General features: G+C 35.0%; 2 protein-coding genes across 2 annotated transcripts; one reads left to right on the forward strand and one right to left on the reverse strand.

Moving 5' to 3' along the window:
* The first annotated feature begins 2902 nt into the window (after positions 1-2902).
* LOC128992252 (nardilysin) lies at positions 2903-6915 on the forward strand. The gene is made up of 2 exons (XM_054415732.1): positions 2903-6026; positions 6699-6915. The coding sequence occupies exon 1, from the start codon at positions 2941-2943 to the stop codon at positions 6010-6012; it is 3072 nt and encodes a 1023-aa protein (XP_054271707.1). The 5' UTR covers positions 2903-2940; the 3' UTR covers positions 6013-6026; positions 6699-6915.
* A 4835-nt stretch (positions 6916-11750) lies between these two features.
* Positions 11751-18378, reverse strand: LOC128992595 (cysteine-rich protein 2-binding protein). The gene is made up of 6 exons (XM_054416252.1): positions 18263-18378; positions 16874-17032; positions 16298-16389; positions 15656-15843; positions 14488-14669; positions 11751-12903 (listed from the first exon to the last, which is right to left on the reverse strand). The coding sequence occupies exons 2-6, from the start codon at positions 17006-17008 to the stop codon at positions 12727-12729; spliced, it is 774 nt and encodes a 257-aa protein (XP_054272227.1). The 5' UTR covers positions 17009-17032; positions 18263-18378; the 3' UTR covers positions 11751-12726.
* Positions 18379-20928: the final 2550 nt, after the last annotated feature.

The following is a 20928-nucleotide window of genomic DNA, read 5'->3' on the forward strand; positions in this document are numbered from 1 at the left end:
TCTCTGGTCTCAACCTAACCTATGGTATTTACTCAGGGGAGGTATAGATGAGCTCACGATGACAGCTGTGGGCTTCTCATTAGCTGAGGGAACAACATTACCGTAATAATACGGATAGCAGCCATCGGCCTCGGTGGTCTACAAGTTAGCGTGCCGAGCCACAGAAAACGTACTACTATAACTTACAAATATAAGGTTATAGTAGTACGTTTTCTGTGGCCGAGCTGATATGCTGAGTGTCCCGGGTTCGAATCCCGTTGGTGTCACTAACTTTTTGACTAAGATTTTTTCATTATCAGCAAGTTTGGTTGGTTTGGTTCGGTTATGACAGTTTAATTTTTATTAATTCATTATAAAATTTTAATTGAGCAATTTTTAGTTTTATTTAATGAACAGGATTAATTTTCCTATTAATAAACTTTTTTTATATTATTTCATTATCAGCTATTTTGGTTAGTTCGGTTAGGTTGGCAAACTGGCAGGTGGCAGGCCAGTATTTACGTCTTCCACCATGGGTGCGAACCAGCATGATCGGACCATGGGTACGGGGCTTAGGGGGGGGATATGGGGTAAAAATGGGGTTTTCTTATTTTTTTACCCATAAAACACAAAATTTATCAATTTTACTCCAGAACTTTTAAAGAGCTTGAAAATAAAAATAATTTAGTATATGAAAGTGTTTTTTTTTTTCGGTGATTGGTAACAGCGAAAATTCAAAAAATTGTTAGTTTCAATTTCCCTTGATATTCTTAGGGAGAATATTGTAAAATTTTGTAGTTGGCTTTGTTTATGGATATATTTTGATCAAACTTGGCGGATTTATTTATTTCATACTAAGTTATTGATATTTTATAATACCCCCACCGCAGTAAACCTGCAGACTAAGCAAATTTCAACTTGTCTGATTACATTTTTACTAAAATATTTCCATAAATAAGACATATTTATTCCCTATTTGAATAACATTAGATTTAACGAGTGCTTAGGTTTGCTGCTACGGGAAAGGTAAAAAGTCTTCCACCATGGTTTTTGACCATACGTACGTCAATAGTATAGGAGGAAATAAATAAATTTGCCAAATCTTATCAATATGTATCCATAAACAAGTGAACTACAACAATTTTCATTTTCTCCATAACAATAACATGGGCATTTTAAATTACACTGTTTTTTTAATTTTCTCCGTGACCATTAGGCATACAAGAGCGCTTCAATATACTAAATTATTTTTTTTTTAAGCTCTACAAAACGGTTTGAAAAGAAATTGCAGTTTTTGTTTGTTTTTAGGGTAAAAAATGGGGAACCCATTTTTACCCTATAAACCCCCGTTTCCATGGTACGATTATGCTGGTTCGCGAACTCGTTCGAATAAACGTAGGTTTGTATACGTTCAATTAAAATCGGATAATTTTTGCTCGAGTTGTCGCGCTAACGGACACACATATATACAGGGTTAATTAAAAGTGTGGAGACCCCCTGTTATTTTTTTAACGACCCATACTAGAAAAACTGAACTTGACACACCTTTATGGCATGTTATGAAGTACTTTTTGGGCATAACCACCACTTGCTGTACATCCCCAAAATGGGGGATTTGGGGGGGAAACTCAAAAATTTCAAATACAAAGACCTACCGAGGTAAAAGAAAACCAACAGTGCAAACTAGAGGTATCTATCTCAATCCAGTAAAAAATGGCAGCCAATTGAAATTCTCAGAAGTTAAATTTAAATTACAGCATTCCAAGTCTGGAGACCCACTGTAAATTTTGTAACTATGCTCACACTATGAAAACTAAACTCTACACACCTTTTTGGCATGTTATGAAGTACTTTTAAGCCTAATAGCCACTTGGTTCCCAAACCCAAAATGGGGTTTTTGGGGGAAACTCCAACATTTTAAATGTTAAGCCCCATCGAGTGACCCCTCATTTTGAAGGTCACAATAAAAGAAAACTAACAACGCAAGCTAGTTAGTTTTGAGGGTAAAAAAACGAGAAAACCATAAATCCCTCCATAAAATTCCGTTCCCATTACAACACTAACACTACTTGCGACGTTACCACTTCGAAGGCCACGGTCTGGAGCTGGAGTTAAAGGTGGCCATGAATGTAAGTAGAGGTCGTGTTTTGCTAACAATTTGTTTATTGTTATTTCAGTAATTTAAAACCTCGTTTATCCAAGTAATACCGCCACTGCAGCTAACCTGCAAACTAAGCGAATTTCCATTTGCCTGGCTGGAGTCCCACCAAGTCATTCCCTTATAATCGTCAGATTTATTTCCTATTTAAATATTATTAATTTATACGGAATTCAACTTTGGGGAACCTCAAGCAAATCCAACATCGAAATTCTTGAACGATTTCAGTCTAAGACACTGAGAAGAATTATTCTTCGGTCATCTGGTACTGGGACCTTACGGTTGAATTTAAGGGGTTTTCTGTTTGTTTCCCCTTGCCTGTCTAACACTCGTCAGTCGTCACCTCACCTGTTTCGTGATTCTTGTTAGGTTAGGTTTGGAATGTAAATTTTTCTAGGTCTAACGTCAAAGTCAACGTGAATAGTTTTAGGTTAAAATTTGAGACAGTGATTGTTTTTAGTTTTATCAAACAGCACAATTTTATTCTTGGATTTGTTTAAAAAATTATTATGTCTGTGTTATAAATATGGAGATTTTTTGGGCCAATCACCAAGACCTGTTCATCAGAAAATGGATAAACAAAATCCAATATTCCTCTGTTTATTAAGATATTAGGCCTATTTGATACTTACGTTTTTTGTATTGGGTAAATGTTTGTTAGATGTTGTAAAATAAGAAAGCAGATATTTAATACACCTCCATTTAGGACGATGGCTAAAAGATTTAAAGTAGACAAGAATCTTGGCAATGATTCAAAGGTAAATAAATTATCAATTTCTGAAAATGAAGATGTTAATATATCTATGATAAAGGATGCCCTCGTTAGGTTAGAACCTCCAAATAAGTCTCAATCTGATGTAAAAGAGTATTCTGTCATAAAGCTACCTAATGGTCTCACAGCTTTATTAATATCAGATAAGTCTCAAATAATTAACCTTGATGAACTAAATGAAAGCTCTGAGAGTGAATCTTCTGACAGCGAATCATCTGAAAGTGGTAGTAGTTCACAAAATGAAGTCTCTGAGGATGAGGATGATGTGCCGAAAAAAACTATTAATTGTGATCAGAAATTGGCAGCTTGTGCACTTTGCATAGGTGTTGGGAGTTTTAGTGATCCCGAAGAGATACCAGGATTAGCTCATTTTTTAGAACACATGATATTTATGGGAAGTGAAAAGTATCCCAAAGAGAATGAGTTTGATACATTTATTAAAAAGAAAGGCGGATCGGATAATGCCTCAACCGAATGTGAGTACACAACTTTTTATTTTGATTGCCATGAAGCTCATTTGTGTGGAGCAATGGAAATATTCTCTCAGTTATTTATTTCTCCATTGATGTTACGAGACACTATGACCAAAGAGAGAGAAGCCATTGAATCTGAGTTTCAAATGTCCCTCCCTTCTGATGAAAGTCGCAAATCTCAACTGTTATGTAGTTTGGCAGATGTAAGCAACCCATCTCATAAATTTATGTGGGGCAATCTTATCACTCTCAGAGATAATGTAAGTGATGATGAGCTGTACGAGGCTGTACATGAATTCAGGAAAAGACATTATTCTGCTCATCGAATGACTTTAGCAGTACAAGCTCGTTTGCCTTTAGAAACATTGGAATCATGGGTTCTTAAATGTTTCAAAGATGTTCCAAACAATGAATTACCTCCTGATCGTTTTAACCTTAATGTGTCACCTTTTAGAAAAGACGATTTCCGCAAAATGTATATAGTGAACCCAGTTAAAAACGTCAATAACGTAGACCTCACTTGGGTTTTGCCGTCTACTCTCAAAATGTACAGAACAAAACCTTTGAACTACCTGTCATGGGTTATAGGTCATGAAGGCAAAGGAAGTTTAATTTCTTTTTTAAGAGAGAAAATGTGGGGATTTGATATAACTGTGAGTAGTGGTGGAGATGGCACAGAAGAAAATACACTCTATACGCTATTTACTATTTCATTGGTGCTAAGTGAGGAGGGAATTAAGCACATCAAAGAAATACTTAGTGTCGTATTTGAGTACTTAAAGATGTTTCAACAAGAAGGGCCTCAAGAAAGATTATTTAAAGAAATGCAGCTTATCGCTGAAACTAGTTTCAGGTTTGCAGAAGAGATTTCATCAGCTGAAAATGTGGAACAATTAGCAGAAAATATGCACTTTTATGAATCAAGAGATTACATTACTGGTATGGAGTTATTTTATGAATATAATGCTGTAGCGATAAGAAGTTTTTTAAATGATTTAAGACCAAACAATGTCAATATTATGATTTCATCAAAGATTGCTGCCTCCAATGAAATTCTTGATAAAGAGGAAAAGTGGTATGGAACAAAATATTGTGTCAAAGAAATACCTGCAGATTGGCTGGAGCAATGGAAGAATATCCAAACTACCGAAAAGTTTCACCTTCCTGAAGAAAATACTTTCATACCAACAGATTTTTCAATTTTAGAAACCCCTCAAACTCCTGATGAGTACCCTGTATCCCTGGTCAAAAACAGTCTTTCAGAAGTGTGGTACAAACAAGATGTTACGTTTAAATTACCAAATGCCTTTTGTTGTGTGAAATTAGTATCACCGTTTGCTTTTGTGTCACCTCAAAATGCAGCAGCATTAGATTTATACATTACTCTATTGAAGCAATCTCTCGTTGAAGAGTTGTACCCTGCAAATGTTGCTCAGCTAGAATATGGTTTTCACTCTGGGGAAAAAGGTATTGTTCTTGTCATAAATGGCTTCAACCAAAAGCTAAAGAAACTACTACATGCAATTCTGAGAGGTATGAAATCACTGACCAACAATGTGAAAGAAAAGCTCTTTGATGTTATGAAAATGGAACAAATTAAAGGTTATTCAAATGGCAATTTGAAAACAGGTTTTTTAGCTAGAGAAATCAGGATGTCTATTTTATTAGAAACATATTGGACAGCTCTTAATAAAGAAGTAGCTATATCAGATCTAACGTTTGAAAAATTTAAGGATTTGATGGCAGAGTACTTTCAACAAATGTATGTTCAGTGCCTTGTCCAAGGTAACATATCCAAAGAAGAAGCTATTGAGTATGCTGAATTGGTGAAGAATGAGTTGTCATTTAATCCTCTGCCTTCAGACATCAAACCTAAGATAAGAGTGCACCAGTTACCTATCGGTGAGAAATTTTGTGTTGTTAAGTCATTCAATATTGGTGACTCTAATTCCATTGTAACCAACTACTACCAATCAGGCCCAGGATCTATCCAAGAATCATGTGTAATTGAGATGTTGTTGATGTTGATGGAAGAACCTATATTTGATGCATTAAGAACTAAACAACAACTAGGATATGACGTCTCTTGTTCCTTGCGAGATACATTTGGTATCTTAGGATTTTCTTTAACAGTGAACTGTCAGTCGGATCGTAATAGCCCTGAATTTGTAGAAGGTAGAATAACAGAATTCCTTCATGATTTTTTTCAAAAGCTCAAAGATTACCCAATGGACGAGTTCACAGAAATGCAAGAGTCACTTATCAAGCTAAAAAAATGTATGGATAATCATTTGAAAGAAGAAGTAAAGAGAAACTGGCAAGAAATAAAATCAGAGGAGTACATATTCGATAGACATCACAAAGAGAGGGAGTTGATTGAGAAACTAACACTGGAAGAAGTTATTGAATGGTTCAAAATAACTGCTGGCCTTGAAAATTCAAATTGTAAAAAGCTGTCTACTCAGGTTGTAGGAAAATTAGAAGAAGATAACAGTGATGGTCCAAGAAAAGATGATAGCAAAACAACTCTCAACTTCCTACACAAGCAAGAAACGAGTGACAAATACATTTACTGTGTAAAGTCGTTCAAGGAATCGCTTACTCTGTACCCACCTCACAAAATTACTTAAACAACTCTCTCACAGTAAGTAATAGTTTTTAATTCATGTAATTTTTAGTACTAGAGGTCGTCCAGTGGTCGAAACTCGACCAAAAATATTTAATGTACAGACTTCTTTATTTTCATTCCACACTTTGAATAGAACATGTGATTGGAGTTTCTTCCATTTGTTTTGATTTTCTGTTTATATTTCGTTGTTATTTCGTCACCAGCATGGCAACTCATAATATCCATGTTAAATTTTTCAAAATTTTAAATTCATTTTTTGTGCTTATTTTTGAGCCTATTTTAATTTATAAAGGGATTCTGCACACCTACAGGAAAATAGCTTTCTAACAGTATGCGTAGATTTTCCCTACGATGCACACAAGCTGAGAAAAAAGGTTTTAAAGAAACATGCTTGCCTATTAATATATAGATAGATTATTCTTGAATTTAAATAAATTATTTATACAACCTATGTCTGTACTTGTTATGTGGTCGAACAGATTATAAGCAATTGATGACTTGAACATTTGTTTATGTTTTACACTATGGTTAACTATTACACAACTCTCTATATGGATGAGGATGGTTAATGATGCCCGTTTGAGGTCTAAACTACCACAATATGATTAATCTAAAGGAGCACTAGAAGCCTCTAAACTAAAATATAAATTTTCTTTAATAAGCCTAATACTGTAATTTGTTTTTCAGGGCTTGCATATCACAAACAGGAATTTGTCTTGGTGAAGTTACAAAATTGAATCAAGGATTTAAAATATTAAAAAAAGTTAAGTAGCAAAGCTGTACAAAAAATACAAATATTGGAGATAAACTTTTTGTTAAAAGCAGTAGGCCTTACAGCCTATTTAACATGAATTATTTATAAAATACGGTGTTGAATTTGTTAAATAAATTTTTTATAGAACAATGTGTTTTGTCTTAATTGAATTTTAAAATGTGTTTCATTTAACTGTTTGACTCCTTATACATATCTATTTAATGTAACATAATATGATTTTTCGCTAAATGAGTCTTGGGATTTTATTTTATTTCTACTTGCTTTCAAAAAATCTAAACATGAGTTTGTAAGGAACAAGAAAAAAGTTCAGTAATGATAAGATGTCAACTATCCCTTTTTGGTCGAGATTCCTAGTCCAGTGATGGTGGTTTAGATAATTGTTGCATACATTTTACATTTTGTTGTTGTTTAAGTTAAGTTGTGTGTGCTGGGAATTGAACTTGTCCCTCTCACACTGCATCCCGAGACGCTAACCACTAGCCTAGCAAGCAACACACCCATATTTTCTAGATGTTATGTAGAAATATACATGTAGGCTAATGAGACTTGCAATCTAGTTACTAGTAAATATTTTCTTTCTACATTTAAATAATTGCATTGGAAAATTGAATATTGCTCAGACCAATAAATCCAGGGGTTTTAAAAAGAGGCATTTCTTGTATCAACATTAGGGTGTAATAATTGTAATAAACGCTGTGGAGACCATATACACCTTTAATGACCCTAATATTTTTAATTAATTGTTATGATAGTGAAGGGGATGAGGATCATTGCTACGATGAAAAAAGTCAGTCTTAGCTGTAGCGTTTTCAATTTTTTATTGGATGTAGCTTATTCTACATTACCTTTTGCAATCTACCTTATATAGGCTAAACTAGCTCAGTGTACTTTTTTAGAATTTATAACCCATTGGTTGTTCCAGATTTCCCTGGAAAAGGTCTTTCCTCTAGGCTTTTGTGGCTTTTTCTGTCTCAAATAAATTTAGTATTGACTAATGACTTGCAGACTGTTTAAAAACATTAGGTATATAAAGATTATTTTAATAGACCTATTCTTGCATGTATGCTTCTTGTTTATAAAAATCCCATTCCTGGTGTTTTTGTCGCATACTGCTGGATGATGCTGTTTTAGATATCCTCTAAACCTTGATCTCCTCTAATACTTCTTTCTCTATTGACGGCAGATAAGAGGGTACTCGTCCATTCTTCATTTTGTGTGGATCTATTGTAGGTAAGAACTCGTTTGAGAGCAGAAAAGCTTGTTTTTAATGATCACCACAATCGTTAAGATTAGCTTGCCAACCAAACACTTCACTTCAATATCGTTCTAAATTGTCTTCTTTTAAAAATGCTTAACACTTGTGGGGGTTTTTATCTTTGAAAGTATTTGTTTGTAGAAGGCACTATTCATATGTAAGATCTTGAAAGTCAAAGATATTTGGATACAATGGTTGCAACTTGGATAGCATACTATCAGAAAAATTAATAATTTTTTAAAAGCCTATGGGACTTCTAAAATTTTATGGGGTTTATGAGTTCAAAAAACTTAAATATTTCTGAGGATGTTAAAAGATAGTACAACTATTTCAAAGTACAGTTTTCTGTATCGTTCTTAAGGGACAAGAGGTCTAGACGATTATGCTGCGATTTCATTTTATTACTAACAGGGAATGAGGCCCCAACTGAAATACAGTTTTGCCCATACAGTACCAAGTTAAAACTTGTTTGCTCACATATAGTACCTACTAATCCCTGGTAATTGATTTTGTCAATTTGCTAAACTGTCTTTGCAGTCAGCATAAGGCCTTTTCTGTTGGTTTCTATTTGACTTTTGAAGTCTAATTCCATTCAAGCAAGTCAAACTATCCTATTTTCACTTTGCATACGTTGAAATTCCATTTAGGCCTAATGTTGAAAATAGTATGTTAAGAGAGAGAGAGAGAAATTCTTTATTTATACAAATTATTTTGCAGCAATACATTCAAAAATAAAAATATCACATGGGTCACAATGACCTGTGCGTGATAGAGTCCTTAACTGGCTGCTTCATCAAAATAAAAGTTCTTCACACTTCACTACACATAAAAAATCTAACAATAACTTGGTAAAATAAGCATACAAATTGATTTACTATACAATTAAAATTATAATAACCTAAGAATAAGAATAAGAATATGTTTATTGTCTTTCAGGCTACATAAGCATTAACAAAGTCAAATTTACAGCAGAAATGCCAAGTCTCTATACTAATAATTAGGCCTAAGGGTAATATCACATATCATAGAAATATACAATTCATAGGAACTATACAAGAATCAAAAATTATACATAACAGATTTCAAACATTAAAATCCTAACAACCATATACAATGTGCAACTCCATAGCTTGGGGAACTCATTGCTTGCATTACATCTGATGAACAGAGTAAGAGTGCTATGAAAGGTACAGTACTTACAATAGATAGTCCAGTTATTAGTTGGTTTGGTCTAAACGAGATATTCTGGGCTGATGAGCAACTCTGTATTGTCAAGGCCTATCTCCATCAGCCAATTAGCGACAACCCTCTTACAGGCCTATGTACTCAGTGACACTCGTAGGTCCCTAATTTCTGGAGGAATATTACAAGCAAACAAGCAACAAGCAATTAGCAATGTAAAAGGAATTGGTTAAATTGATTGATTTGAGAACTCTTGGGACCCGTAATCCTATCATCACTGAGTTTCTCGTATGATAGTTATGAACTACGGGCGAGGCGATAAGTTCTAAATGAATGTATGAATAAGCTAATAAATATTTAACATATAGCTGCCTTATTGATAAAAGCTGAGATTCTTTGAACAGATGATCAGTAGAATAACGTCTTTGTTTTCTTAACGCAGCTCTAATTATTGATTTTTGAATTACGTACAGAGGTTCAATTACCGACGAATAAGCCCCTCCCCAAGCTATTAAACCATACTGCAGATGAGATTGAACGTATGCGTAGTAAATTCTTTTAATTTCTTCATGTCGTAAAATTTGACCCAATTGATCAAAAACATAAATCATTTTTCTAAGCAGCGTTGATAAAAAAAAAAATTATATGGCTTTCCCATTTCAATTTAGAATCCATTATAATGCCCAGGTATTTATACTGCGACACAGTTTCAATAATTTGGCAGTTGCAATCGCTGCCTGCGGTGCCACATGAGTGCAAGGTTAGTCTGAGTTCGGCGGGCGGCTCGCTAGCGGGACGAAGTGCGATAGGCGAGCATTTTGTTTTACTGTCATTCATTGTTAAAATGTTTTCTGAGAACCATCTTTTTAAAATTTGATGATGCAATATTAAAAACCTCTTCCCAAGTACGTTAGGTACATTCCAAAATTTAATTCCTTAAAATAGTACCAAGTTTAGTACATGAATTAGTCCACCTTTGGTTAAGGAAAAATCGGGACGGCTCCCCCCTCCCCACCCAGATTAACATAGGCATAAACCCTGGCATAAGGGTCCGAAGTCAAGACTGTCCTGACAGAATCAAGACGGGTGATAACCCTGGTGACCAGAGCCATAGGATATTTTTCTTGACTTAACTGGAGCCTTATAATTGGCCAGATAGTACATTACTTGTTCTATCATAGGTTTGGGTAACCTAAGCTAAGGTTTGGATAAGCTATTAGGATGTGATTTACATGTTGAAGGAAAACCCTCAGACGTTTAATCAGAGCTCATGTAAGAAAATCCTAGAAACCTTTCATTCACCACTCCTTCTCTATTTACATATCTCAGAGACATTTGGAAGGTGTGACATGTCACAAAATGGCGACAAAATATGACACTTCTACTTCCTTGACAATGTCACTGATCGCACTTAGCTCAGCTTATCTAACAAAATAGAATAAGATTGCTTGTCAAAAGCTTGACTCATAATGTAGAACTTGACTGATGCAAAGCTATTCTACAAAATACCCCTGCCGCAGCAAACCTGCAGACTAAGCGAATTTCAACTTGTCTGATTACATTTTTACTAAAATATTTCCATAAATAAGACATTTATTCCCTATTAGATTTAAGGAGTGCTTAGGTTTGCTGCTACGGGGAAGGTAAAGTTTTTTGACCATACGTCAAGGGTAGCCTATAGGATGAAATAAATAAATTTGCCAAATTTTATCAATATATAATATATATCCATAAACATGTAAACTACAACAATTTTCATTTTCTCCATAAGAATAACATGGGAATTTTAAATTACACTATTTTTTAATTTTCTCCGTGACCGTTAGGCATACAACAGCGCTTCAATATACTAAATTATTTCTTTTTTTAAGCTCTACAAAACGGTTGAAAAAGAAATTGCAAACTTTTTCGTTTTTATTTTTACCTCATAAAAACCCCCATAAACCCCCGTTCCCATGGTCCGATTATGCTGGATCGCAAACACGTTCGAATAAACGTAGGTTTACACGTTTGTACCAAATTTAATCAAAATCGGATCATTTTTGCTCGAGTTATCGCGCTAATGGACACACACACACATATATATATATATATCTTTGATCTGTACTCAATCATATGTTCTCAAAATTCAACTATTTGTAAACAGTTTATATTTATTTGTTTTGTTCATCTTTACATTTTTCATTAATTTCTCTTTGCTTGAAAACGTTTGTATTAAACGAAAATTTGCAATGTTTCATGTTTCATTCATCATAAACTCTATCACGATCTCCTCAAGAATATACAGGGTGAATAAAAAGTCAAGACCCCCCCATCTAATATTTTTCCAAGTAAATATACAGAGATATCCTTTTGGTGGTCGAGCAATCTTAGCAGGAAGTTTCATTTTATCATTTTGAAATTTTTGAGTTGCCCCCCAAATCCCCCCTTTTGGGGGGACACTCAAAAATTTCAAAATGATAAAATGAAACTTCCTGCTAAGATTGCTCGACCACCAAAAGGATATCTCTGTATATTTACTTGGGAAAATATTAGATGGGGGGGTCTTGACTTTTTATTCACCCTGTATATATATATATATGAATTTGAACGGATGGTGTTTTTGGCCTCTAGGGACCTCAAAATGAAAAATCAAATCGGTCCCAGGTCCAGGTCTTACCATGAGTACTACGGTAATAGCTTATCTTACTAATATTATAAATGTGAAAGTATGTGTGTTTTTTTGTCTGTTTGTTTGAAGTTCAATCACGCATAAACTACTGGGTGGATTGGGCTGAAATTTGGCATGATGATAGCTCACATTCCCGATTAACATATAGGCATATTCTTATCTTAAAAATCCTTTCGGGCTCTGCCCCAGTGGCTCTGTTGTTCCCCATGTTAACCTTATGAGTATTCATATTTAAAGGTAATTAAAGAATTTAGTCAGCTGTTTCAACCAAAAATTTTGGTTCTATGATATGCAAAAGCATTAAAAGTTATAAGATTTACCAGCAGGGTGTAGCACTATTTTTTTGCATTTATGAAAACAGCTAATTTTAACTCAGCAGCAACAAAAAAGTGTGATATGCAATGAGAACTGTCAAAGTAGGATTGTTTACAGTTATGTTTATGTTTTTAATTTCATGAATAATTGTATATATTTTGTAAATTTTTTATAATTTATTTTTCTGTATTGTTTAGGTGAAGTGGTGGAACATGGCTATGGTGGTATGGCTATGGTAGATGTGTCTATAGTATACCGTAAATTTAAAGAAGCAAATTTTATCAAAATGTGTCCTCCCCCATTGCAAACGCAAAGCTTTAGTTTGGTATGACTGCAATAATAAGCATTTTATACTTATATGCCAACCCCGTACGAAGGACGGGTACTCTGCTAGTTCCCTATATGGGAAATTCGCTAAAAATGTAAAGTTCAGTTGAACTACTGAATCTTTGTGTGTTGAGAGGCCTCTCCAAAAAGTTAATATAATAGCAATATTAATAATACTTTTACTCTATAACTATTTGGGGAGTCGGAGAAAAAATGCATGTCGACATTCTCTTGAATTAGCTGGTATAAACTTGTCATAGAAATTCTGTATAAACTCCTCTGGTTTGAAGGCAAACTGTTGGTAGAGTAGTAGTGCTGAACTGTTGGAAGCTGACACGTGTAGAGTAATGTCTTTACCTCGGCATGTCTGTAAAAAATAGATCATTATATGATAGTTGTTTGATTTGTGTTGAAAGTTTTATCAATCACTAGATAACCCGTTGCTCGAAATCGAACAAAACTAAAACTTGTAATAAAATAATCTATAAATTAATACGCAAGCAGTTTTCTTTTCACAGTCATAACTCGATAACGGCTTGGCGGATTTTAATGTTTGAGGTGTCAAATTAAAGATATTTTCACGTAGATGTGCAAATACGTCTCGGGATATTAAGAAGCATCACTTAAGTACAGTTAAGGGCTAAAGTTTGGAAATGGTGGCGCTATCTGTTGACATTAGATCAAACCATCAAACTCAATTCCCTATGTTTACAACTAAACATATGGACGTAGTTTGAAATAGTTTTTAAGTTTAACCACAGACTGCAAGACTTATTACTTCCAGAGCAAAGCCGGAATTTTATATTTTTATTTAAACATCTGTTAACTAAGTCTGGTTTCCATGGTAGTAGTAACACCTTTTAACAATCAAAAACACCAAAGCACGATCACGTAATGTGTTAAAAATTAAATTGAAACCTTGTCAAAATCTTTAGTAGGCCTAATAAGGAGAGGAAATTCAAGTTATTTCACATTTAGCAATAACGGAGTACAGTCCAGGAATTACTTCACACCTTTGAAGGAACCTTCCAAAATGATTGACGGATTTTCCTTTATTTTTGGAGGGCTGCTCTTTCTGGTCTTGACTTTTGGAATTTTCTGCCTGATAATTCCGTTTGGAAATGGGGTTAGTGGTTGTTTCTGCTAATGAAACACCAGATATTTAGCGAGATCTGTGACTAATGAGATGTATGTATCCAGTAAATAAATACTGCTTGTTGTATAGTGTTGTAGCCTAATTGAGATTTTAGGGACGTTGCATTGCAATATATGGTGAATAAGAAACAGGGGTTCTATCAAAACATCCTTCATGCAATTTTTAACTTAGGCTACAAGCCTGTACAAACAGCTTAGTCTAGATGATGAGTTTAGATTATATTCTTACGTCAATACAATGGGTCCACGTCATTAGCCAAAGACGAGTGTTGAACGAAGAATTCTTCATGACCTTGTAACCAAGAATAGGATCAGCTGGTTCTTTATCCACAATCAATCAATAAAAGCCCAATAATCAAGGACGACTGGGTCCAGTTACAAACTTTAAAAAAGCAAGTATTATATTATTACACTCACATTATATATTTTGAACTAGGGTTTCATTTTTGGCCTAATGAAAAAGTTTGAACTGTTAGATAACAGATAAAATATAAATTGACAAGAACTCATAAAGCTTGGTAGCTGAGTGGTCATTGTGCTCAGTTGATAATTGAAAGATTGTCGGTACGATCCTGTAACCGACCGTTCTTGATCATTGGGGCTTTTAATAAATGGTCCTTGCTAAAGAAATAGCTGGCCTTAGTCAGTAAAAAAACAATACAAGATATTTCACACTATTCTACGTGTCCATCATTCATTTGGGTTAAATTACGTCCAGTAGTGTACCATCTTAGTTGGTAATAGTAATATGGCCAGGACAGGTTGAATTAGAGTGCGATGTACCACATCTACTTACATTAATCAGATGGTACAGCATAAACCTAGCGATTCCCGCCCTTCGCCACCCTGGGAGAGTGAAAATGAACGAGATGTATGCATCTGAGTGACTCACGTCAGGAACCAGGAAGCCAAAGCCAACCACGACCCTGTTGTACTCAGCCACCACAGTGAACTCTGGGAATTCTAGGGCCTCAGATACTGTAACAAGTTTAAACCATGTTGATGTTCACAGTAGTCGTGACGAATGGTTAACAAAAAATAATCAAATACGTCTTACCAGTAGGTTTGGTCGTTGTGGAATTGTCAAATATATTAAAATATCTATTTAATATCCATACAAATACAATTAAAAGAAACCAACGCTAGAAAAATCATTGTTTACAAACCATTGCCCGTGAATTACAACTAACATTTTTGATAAATTAGAACTGACTAAGGCTCGGTTAACACGAGCGACTTATCTAGCTGACTAGGCTGTGACTAGGTAAGCAGGACTATTTAGCGGACCACAGGATCAAATAAAGCCATTCACACGAGCGTATGACGGCGATCGAGCCGCGTTCAAGCTTGGTGTCGCAAACCATCATCAGGCCCCGCTTCCCAGTCAAGTGTCGCGACTCATCGCAGCTACCCAGTCACCTGCTCTAGCTCTAGCCATATGGGAGCGTTCACACGAGCGGTCGGTCGTCGCACTGCATCTCGCATACTTCCCTTTGTTCTCGTTGTGTGATGGATCTCAGTGGCTTTGATATCGATATTTTCATCTAGTTTGTGGACTCGTCGTTTGTGTGAACCGGTGTATCGCCGGGTCGTGAAAAATGCTAGTCAATAGAAGCCAGCTAAATAAGTCGCTTAAGTGAACTGTGCCTTAGGTTTTAATGAGGAAATAACAAAATTGTTTTACATTTGTTATCAATTCAACATCAAATTTGTATTTGTTTTGATTGTGATTTTTTTTTAAGAGTGTATAAACAATACTAATTTGTAAACTTTATGTAAACATTATGATGTAAACTATACTATATGGACGCTCTGAAAAAAATCACCAACTAAAATCAGTGTGTTAAGCTGGAGCTGAACAAAAGCTTCTGGGCTGCATTTTTTTTTTTACTAAATGAAGTGCTGAAGAATATGGACTTAGGTATATCAAAGCAATTGAATCAAGGATATAAATTATGACTTACTGTCAATTTCTGGCCAAAAGTGTATGTGGCATAGTCTATTGATAGCTTTTACATGTCTCTTCTCTATGTACTTGTACATTATCGGATGTCTCTTATACTGTCTCTTTTGTCGCTCACATATCTGAGAGAGAAGCTTCACTCTGAGGGGCTCTGATTCTCTGTCGATCATGATGAAAGGCTTTAGTGTTCTGGAAAACAATGTGAATGGTATATTATAAACCCTTAAATTGTAAAAACCTTTACAAAAATCCAAGAAATTTTGGAAATACAATAGGGAGGAGCTGGTGTGGACACAGTTTTTTGTCTCTACGCAAGTGGCATTTTGCAATACCCAAACTTTTTACCAAGAAAACAGTCCAAACCTTTTTGTCGATATGTCGGGGATTGAATGCATTTTGCTCACAGAGAAGTCTGAGATTCTAACCACAATTGACAAGAATTAGTAACAAGAAAGACAAAGTACACAAAACTGAGAACAGAAAACACATGCTGTCTGTTGAAATAATGTAGGCTAAATTATAGCCTTGAGTTTCCCGCTACATGTCGATAAAATGTAAGCAACTTTCAAAATATAATTTTTACTAAAACACTTTAGTAGATACACCTCCAGTGAACATTGACTACTTTAACTGTGCAGCATACCTCAAAGTATATGGAGTGACAAAAGTTTTTAAAGTAGTCTGTTTTTCAATAACAATGCAATCATGATCTCTAAATTCCTTCTTGGTGGAAGCCTGAAACATCAAATGCAATGATTACTCTGAGTATAAAATGGAAAAATAAGGTGTGTGTAACTAATACAGTTTTTCTTATTTTTTAAATGGGTTGGCGGCCTCTTTTGGAAATAGGCACATATTTGCAAATGCAGCAATATTGTGAAGCAGTAACATGTAGGCCTTTGTTCCAATGTAAATAATTTTTGTGATTGAAAAATCTGTTTAAATGTCTTCAATTGGATGGAGTTGTAAGATTTTAAGCAACCAAGTGAAGACATGTGATTCTGAATTAAGAGAAAGGAAGCCAATCTATGATGGTTTTTGAGACTGTGTTGCCAAAGACAATAGGCTACATAATTCAGCACCTGTTAACTGACTTTTGTTTGTGAAAACTGTTGGTTATCTTGTGGTAGCCTGCATATAAATTTTAATTTAAAAAAATGTACTAGTCGACTAAAATTATATAATCTATCATTCAAACGTTATAGTTTTGAAAACTTACTTGGTTTAAAGTTGTATTGTCTTTAGAGCAATAAAGAGCTAATTTTCGGTAATATCTTCTGATCCAGGGCGGAACATCTTCAGGTTCCAAACCAGCGATAGTGGTTTTAAGTTCCTTTAGCAATTCCAAAGACATTTTATTAGGTATATTTTTAATAACCTGAAAAATCAGCTTGATGAATTGAAATGAAACACCTTTAGATAAATATAATCATGTTCACCTGTACCTACCAGTAATTTTGTTAAGAATTTGTTTGATGTTTGCTATAAATAGGCTAGGCTACTTAAAAAAAAACCCCGGCACAGCAAACCTGCTAAGCTGAGATTGGATTTACACAAAAATACCTCCTTAAATATAACATTTTATTCCCTATTTCAATAGCATTAGTTTAACGAGTACGGTACTTGAGCTACCCATACACAGTCGAAGAAGTTGTCCAAGCCGCTCGATCCCCAACATGTTCGACCGTGTATGGGCGCCGTTCCAACATGCTCGGCGGATATGTTGGGTTCGACGCTTTGCTCGACAGGACAGCCCATAACTAACAGAGCATCCAACATGTAGGGTCGTGTATGTGAGACGTCAAGCGGCTCGACGAACACGGCCTCAGTCTGCCCAGCCTGGAGCAATATTCTTCAAGTTTTCATGGCTTCTACCACTGGCTAGAAACTGTAGTGTAGCAACGAAACGCTCTTTAGAACAAATTGATTGTCTCATACCGGTATCTTACTTTTGTATACGTTGTGAAACAAGCTCTTTAAAAGTGTCCTGATTCATTCCCAAATAGCTTTTAAAGTCTTCTGGGTAGGCCTAACTAGGTTAACTGTAAATTCAGACAGTATCACATATGTGACTAAACTTGTTTCTGTCCAAAAGGCACTTCTTTGACCACACGCGTCGCTCTTTTCTGTTTTCTTTTCTATACATAATAAACCACCATAAACTGCCAAAGCCGACCAAAACGATATACCAAACGATATATTGAATGAAACAATCGATATATCGATCGATATTTTCATTCGAATGAGTGTAGGACCTATAGTAAAGTGCAGCCCAAGGAAGGTTAAAAAGTGTTCCCTTTAAGGGAGATTCGGTAATAGGTAGTGGATACAATTTTAAACACTAAGTTCGTGCATTCTGTGTCTGGCTCAAACAACTAGACAATAACTTAGTTCTTAAAAAAAATTGTGACAGCTGGTTCATACTTATAGGTACATGGGAAGTCTACTTCAGTATCCAATAAACCTAGTCAATGCTTTGAACTATTGATGGCAAATTCTGAATGCCAATCCACTAAAGGCCTAAATGCGTAGGTGAGCCATAATGCAAAACTAACCTAGGCCTAATTGTTAATTTTGCAAAATACAGTAACTGATATAGAAATATTACCCAAGTCCCAAGTTGAATGTCTGTTCCTAATGATCTAGGCTAATTCACATTACAAAACTATTTTTTTCATGTCATAACAACGAAATGGTCATAACAACTAGTTTCACTGTTTGTTTTTGTTTACATTGCGAATTGCGATTGCGAATACAATACAAATACAATGCATGTTCTTTTTCTTGACAGACGACAGACATACATTGTTGTAACAACCATAGAAACTAGCATGTAGCTTTTTACCGGGTTATAGGCTTCAACATCCAGGATTTGATGGATGACGTCGACGGAGCTGATCGACACTGTCACTGTCGGTTGAATAGGAATATTTTAATTTTGGCCATTTGGTATGTTAATAATCTGGGACCACATGAAGTTATTTAATCAAAGGTGGCCGTGTATACAGAGTGTTCCGGAACTCTCCACCAATATTTTAGGGCATTGTCCCTGAGTAAGAAACATATCTAAATATCATATTTAAATTGTCCGGAAGTCCTTAGTTACTCCTGGTGGCTGTTTGAGGAACTATTAAGGAGTCCTGTGCACTATTAAGGAACAATGCCACGGCCACCTTTATCTACAGGCCGCGGCCTGGTAGAATTGGCAACGTCGCAAGTGGTGCTGTTTAGTGACAGACAATTAATTATTGATGGGTGCATGCAATTGATAACAATACATTAGTTCAATAGGTGAAGGTAATTGTAAATTATCTATATTGCATGCACCACACGTTTTTCGTTTTGAATCTTACATGTATATATATACTCTCCACATATTTATAAATTATTTTCAACTTTTTAGTGGTTTAAAAACGCTTTGTTTTAAAAAAAGTTTTTTATCTATAAATTATTTATCAACCGTTTGATTGTTGCAAAATAGAGTATTCCTAGGTATTTCCATCAGTTACATAAGCTTTTAGTTGGTATTTCAAACTCATCTACAATTATTATGGTTGTTATTAGTTTTAAAATAACTTCTGTAATAAAGGTACTAGACAATTTCTTGATTTATAAAATTAAATGAATGTTTTGACTACTATGCCTTTACTGAATTTTTGAATCAATGGAGTATTCATTGATAGATGGAACCACTCCCAGACAGCCCACTTTCTCCTCAGGACATCCCACGGATATTGCGACAGGATATGCAAGATATCCCATAGTGGTCCTATGGTCAACTTGGGATATCACAGGATATCCACAGGAATGCGTAATGTCCCCGCCCGGGGAGGTCCTACGGATAAGCTCACACGCATATCCGTGGGACATCCGAGGTCATCCCAGGGTAGTCCTCAGGACATTCTCAGGACATATGGGACTACTATGGGATGTCCCTGGGATAAAGTGTGGTCTGGGCCTGAACATAAAAAACACAAAATAATATAGATTTAGTATGAAAAGCTTAATTATAAGTTTAGTAAATTGATTAAATAGTTAATAAACACAAATTTTGAAGAAAAAAACGAGAAAAAAGTTTTTGGCCCAGACGGGTTTCGAACCTGGTACCTTCCCATTGTGAGCCTCTTACCTTACCTCCTGAGCTATTTGCGCTTGTTGTTTATGGGTGTTTTCAAGTGGTTAAAGAGTAGCCGACAGTTGCAATGGTCGCAATACTTAAAATATTTTTGATACTACAGTATAGGCTATATATGATTCTGTTAATCTGTTTAGGCCTCAAGTAGTTGAATTGTTTTTCTGGTAGTTGGAGAGGATACTGGTATTTGAATATAGATTATTTAATCACCATTAGATTAGCACTGTAATAATTGATTTTTATATGATTAAAATTAGTTTTTTGTTGTTTTATTAATTTAAAGTTAGAATTAAATTCACATTTCACACAACTATGATAGAACTCTAGTTTTCCTGAACTCAGTGGTAGTAATATGTCAGTAAAGTAAAGTCAACCCTTGCTAGCCATAGTATTAACAAGACATATTTTCAATCTGGGAAACCTTAAACTTTTAAAATAAATTACAAACCTCAACATCTTAATGCGTGGGAATCTTATTTTTAGAAAAAAAACATACCAAAATTATTTGTTAAATAATGAAGACGGCCCAATTATAAATTCGGAATTACTGAAAATAATTACATCAAGAACAACACTGTAACATATCCAAAATTCAAAAGATTAATTTTTCTAATATTAGTTTTTATTTTTCCAATATCCTTTAAATCATCTATTTTAACTTAATTAATTTATTAAGTAAATATTTACTTTCTGTACTAGTGTAAACACAGCCTGAAGATGGAAACCAAGTTTCTGAAAGCACTAGTGAAAAAAACAAATTATTATATATTGGCCTTGTTGAACATTTAAATTTAGATATACTGTACATTTCATCAGTGGTAGTATTTTTTTCTTCAGTTTGTTACCGGGACATTACGGGACATTACAGGATATCCAGTGAATTTTTTACATGTCCCGGGATGTCATGGGATATCCTATGGCATTCGTACATATCCCGGGACTTTACAGGATATCCTGAGGTTAACTTACAAATCCCGGGACATTACGGTATATTGTAGGATATCCTGTGGATTTCGTACTCGTCCCGGGATTTTGCGGGATATCCTGAGGATAGCGCACATATCCCGAGACATTCTCAGGACATATGGGACTACTATGGGATGTCCCTGGGATAAAGTGTGCTGTCTGGGCTATTCTTT

The sequence above is a fragment of the Macrosteles quadrilineatus genome, unplaced genomic scaffold (assembly GCF_028750875.1).
Source record: "Macrosteles quadrilineatus isolate MER2022 unplaced genomic scaffold, UCM_ALF_1.0 Scaffold_4__1_contigs__length_99947679, whole genome shotgun sequence".
NCBI lineage: Eukaryota > Metazoa > Arthropoda > Insecta > Hemiptera > Cicadellidae > Macrosteles > Macrosteles quadrilineatus.

Coding starts and splice junctions, on each gene's coding strand:
- LOC128992252 (XM_054415732.1), top strand. CDS start 2,941: ATGATAAAGGATGCCCTCGTTAGGTTAGAACCTCCAAATAAGTCTCAA.
- LOC128992595 (XM_054416252.1), bottom strand. CDS start 17,008: ATGTCTTTGGAATTGCTAAAGGAACTTAAAACCACTATCGCTGGTTTG. Junction 16,390..16,873: donor ACAATACAACTTTAAACCAA/GTAAGTTTTCAA, acceptor TTGATGTTTCAG/GCTTCCACCAAGAAGGAATT. Junction 12,904..14,487: donor TGCTGTACCATCTGATTAAT/GTAAGTAGATGT, acceptor TATTTTTTACAG/ACATGCCGAGGTAAAGACAT.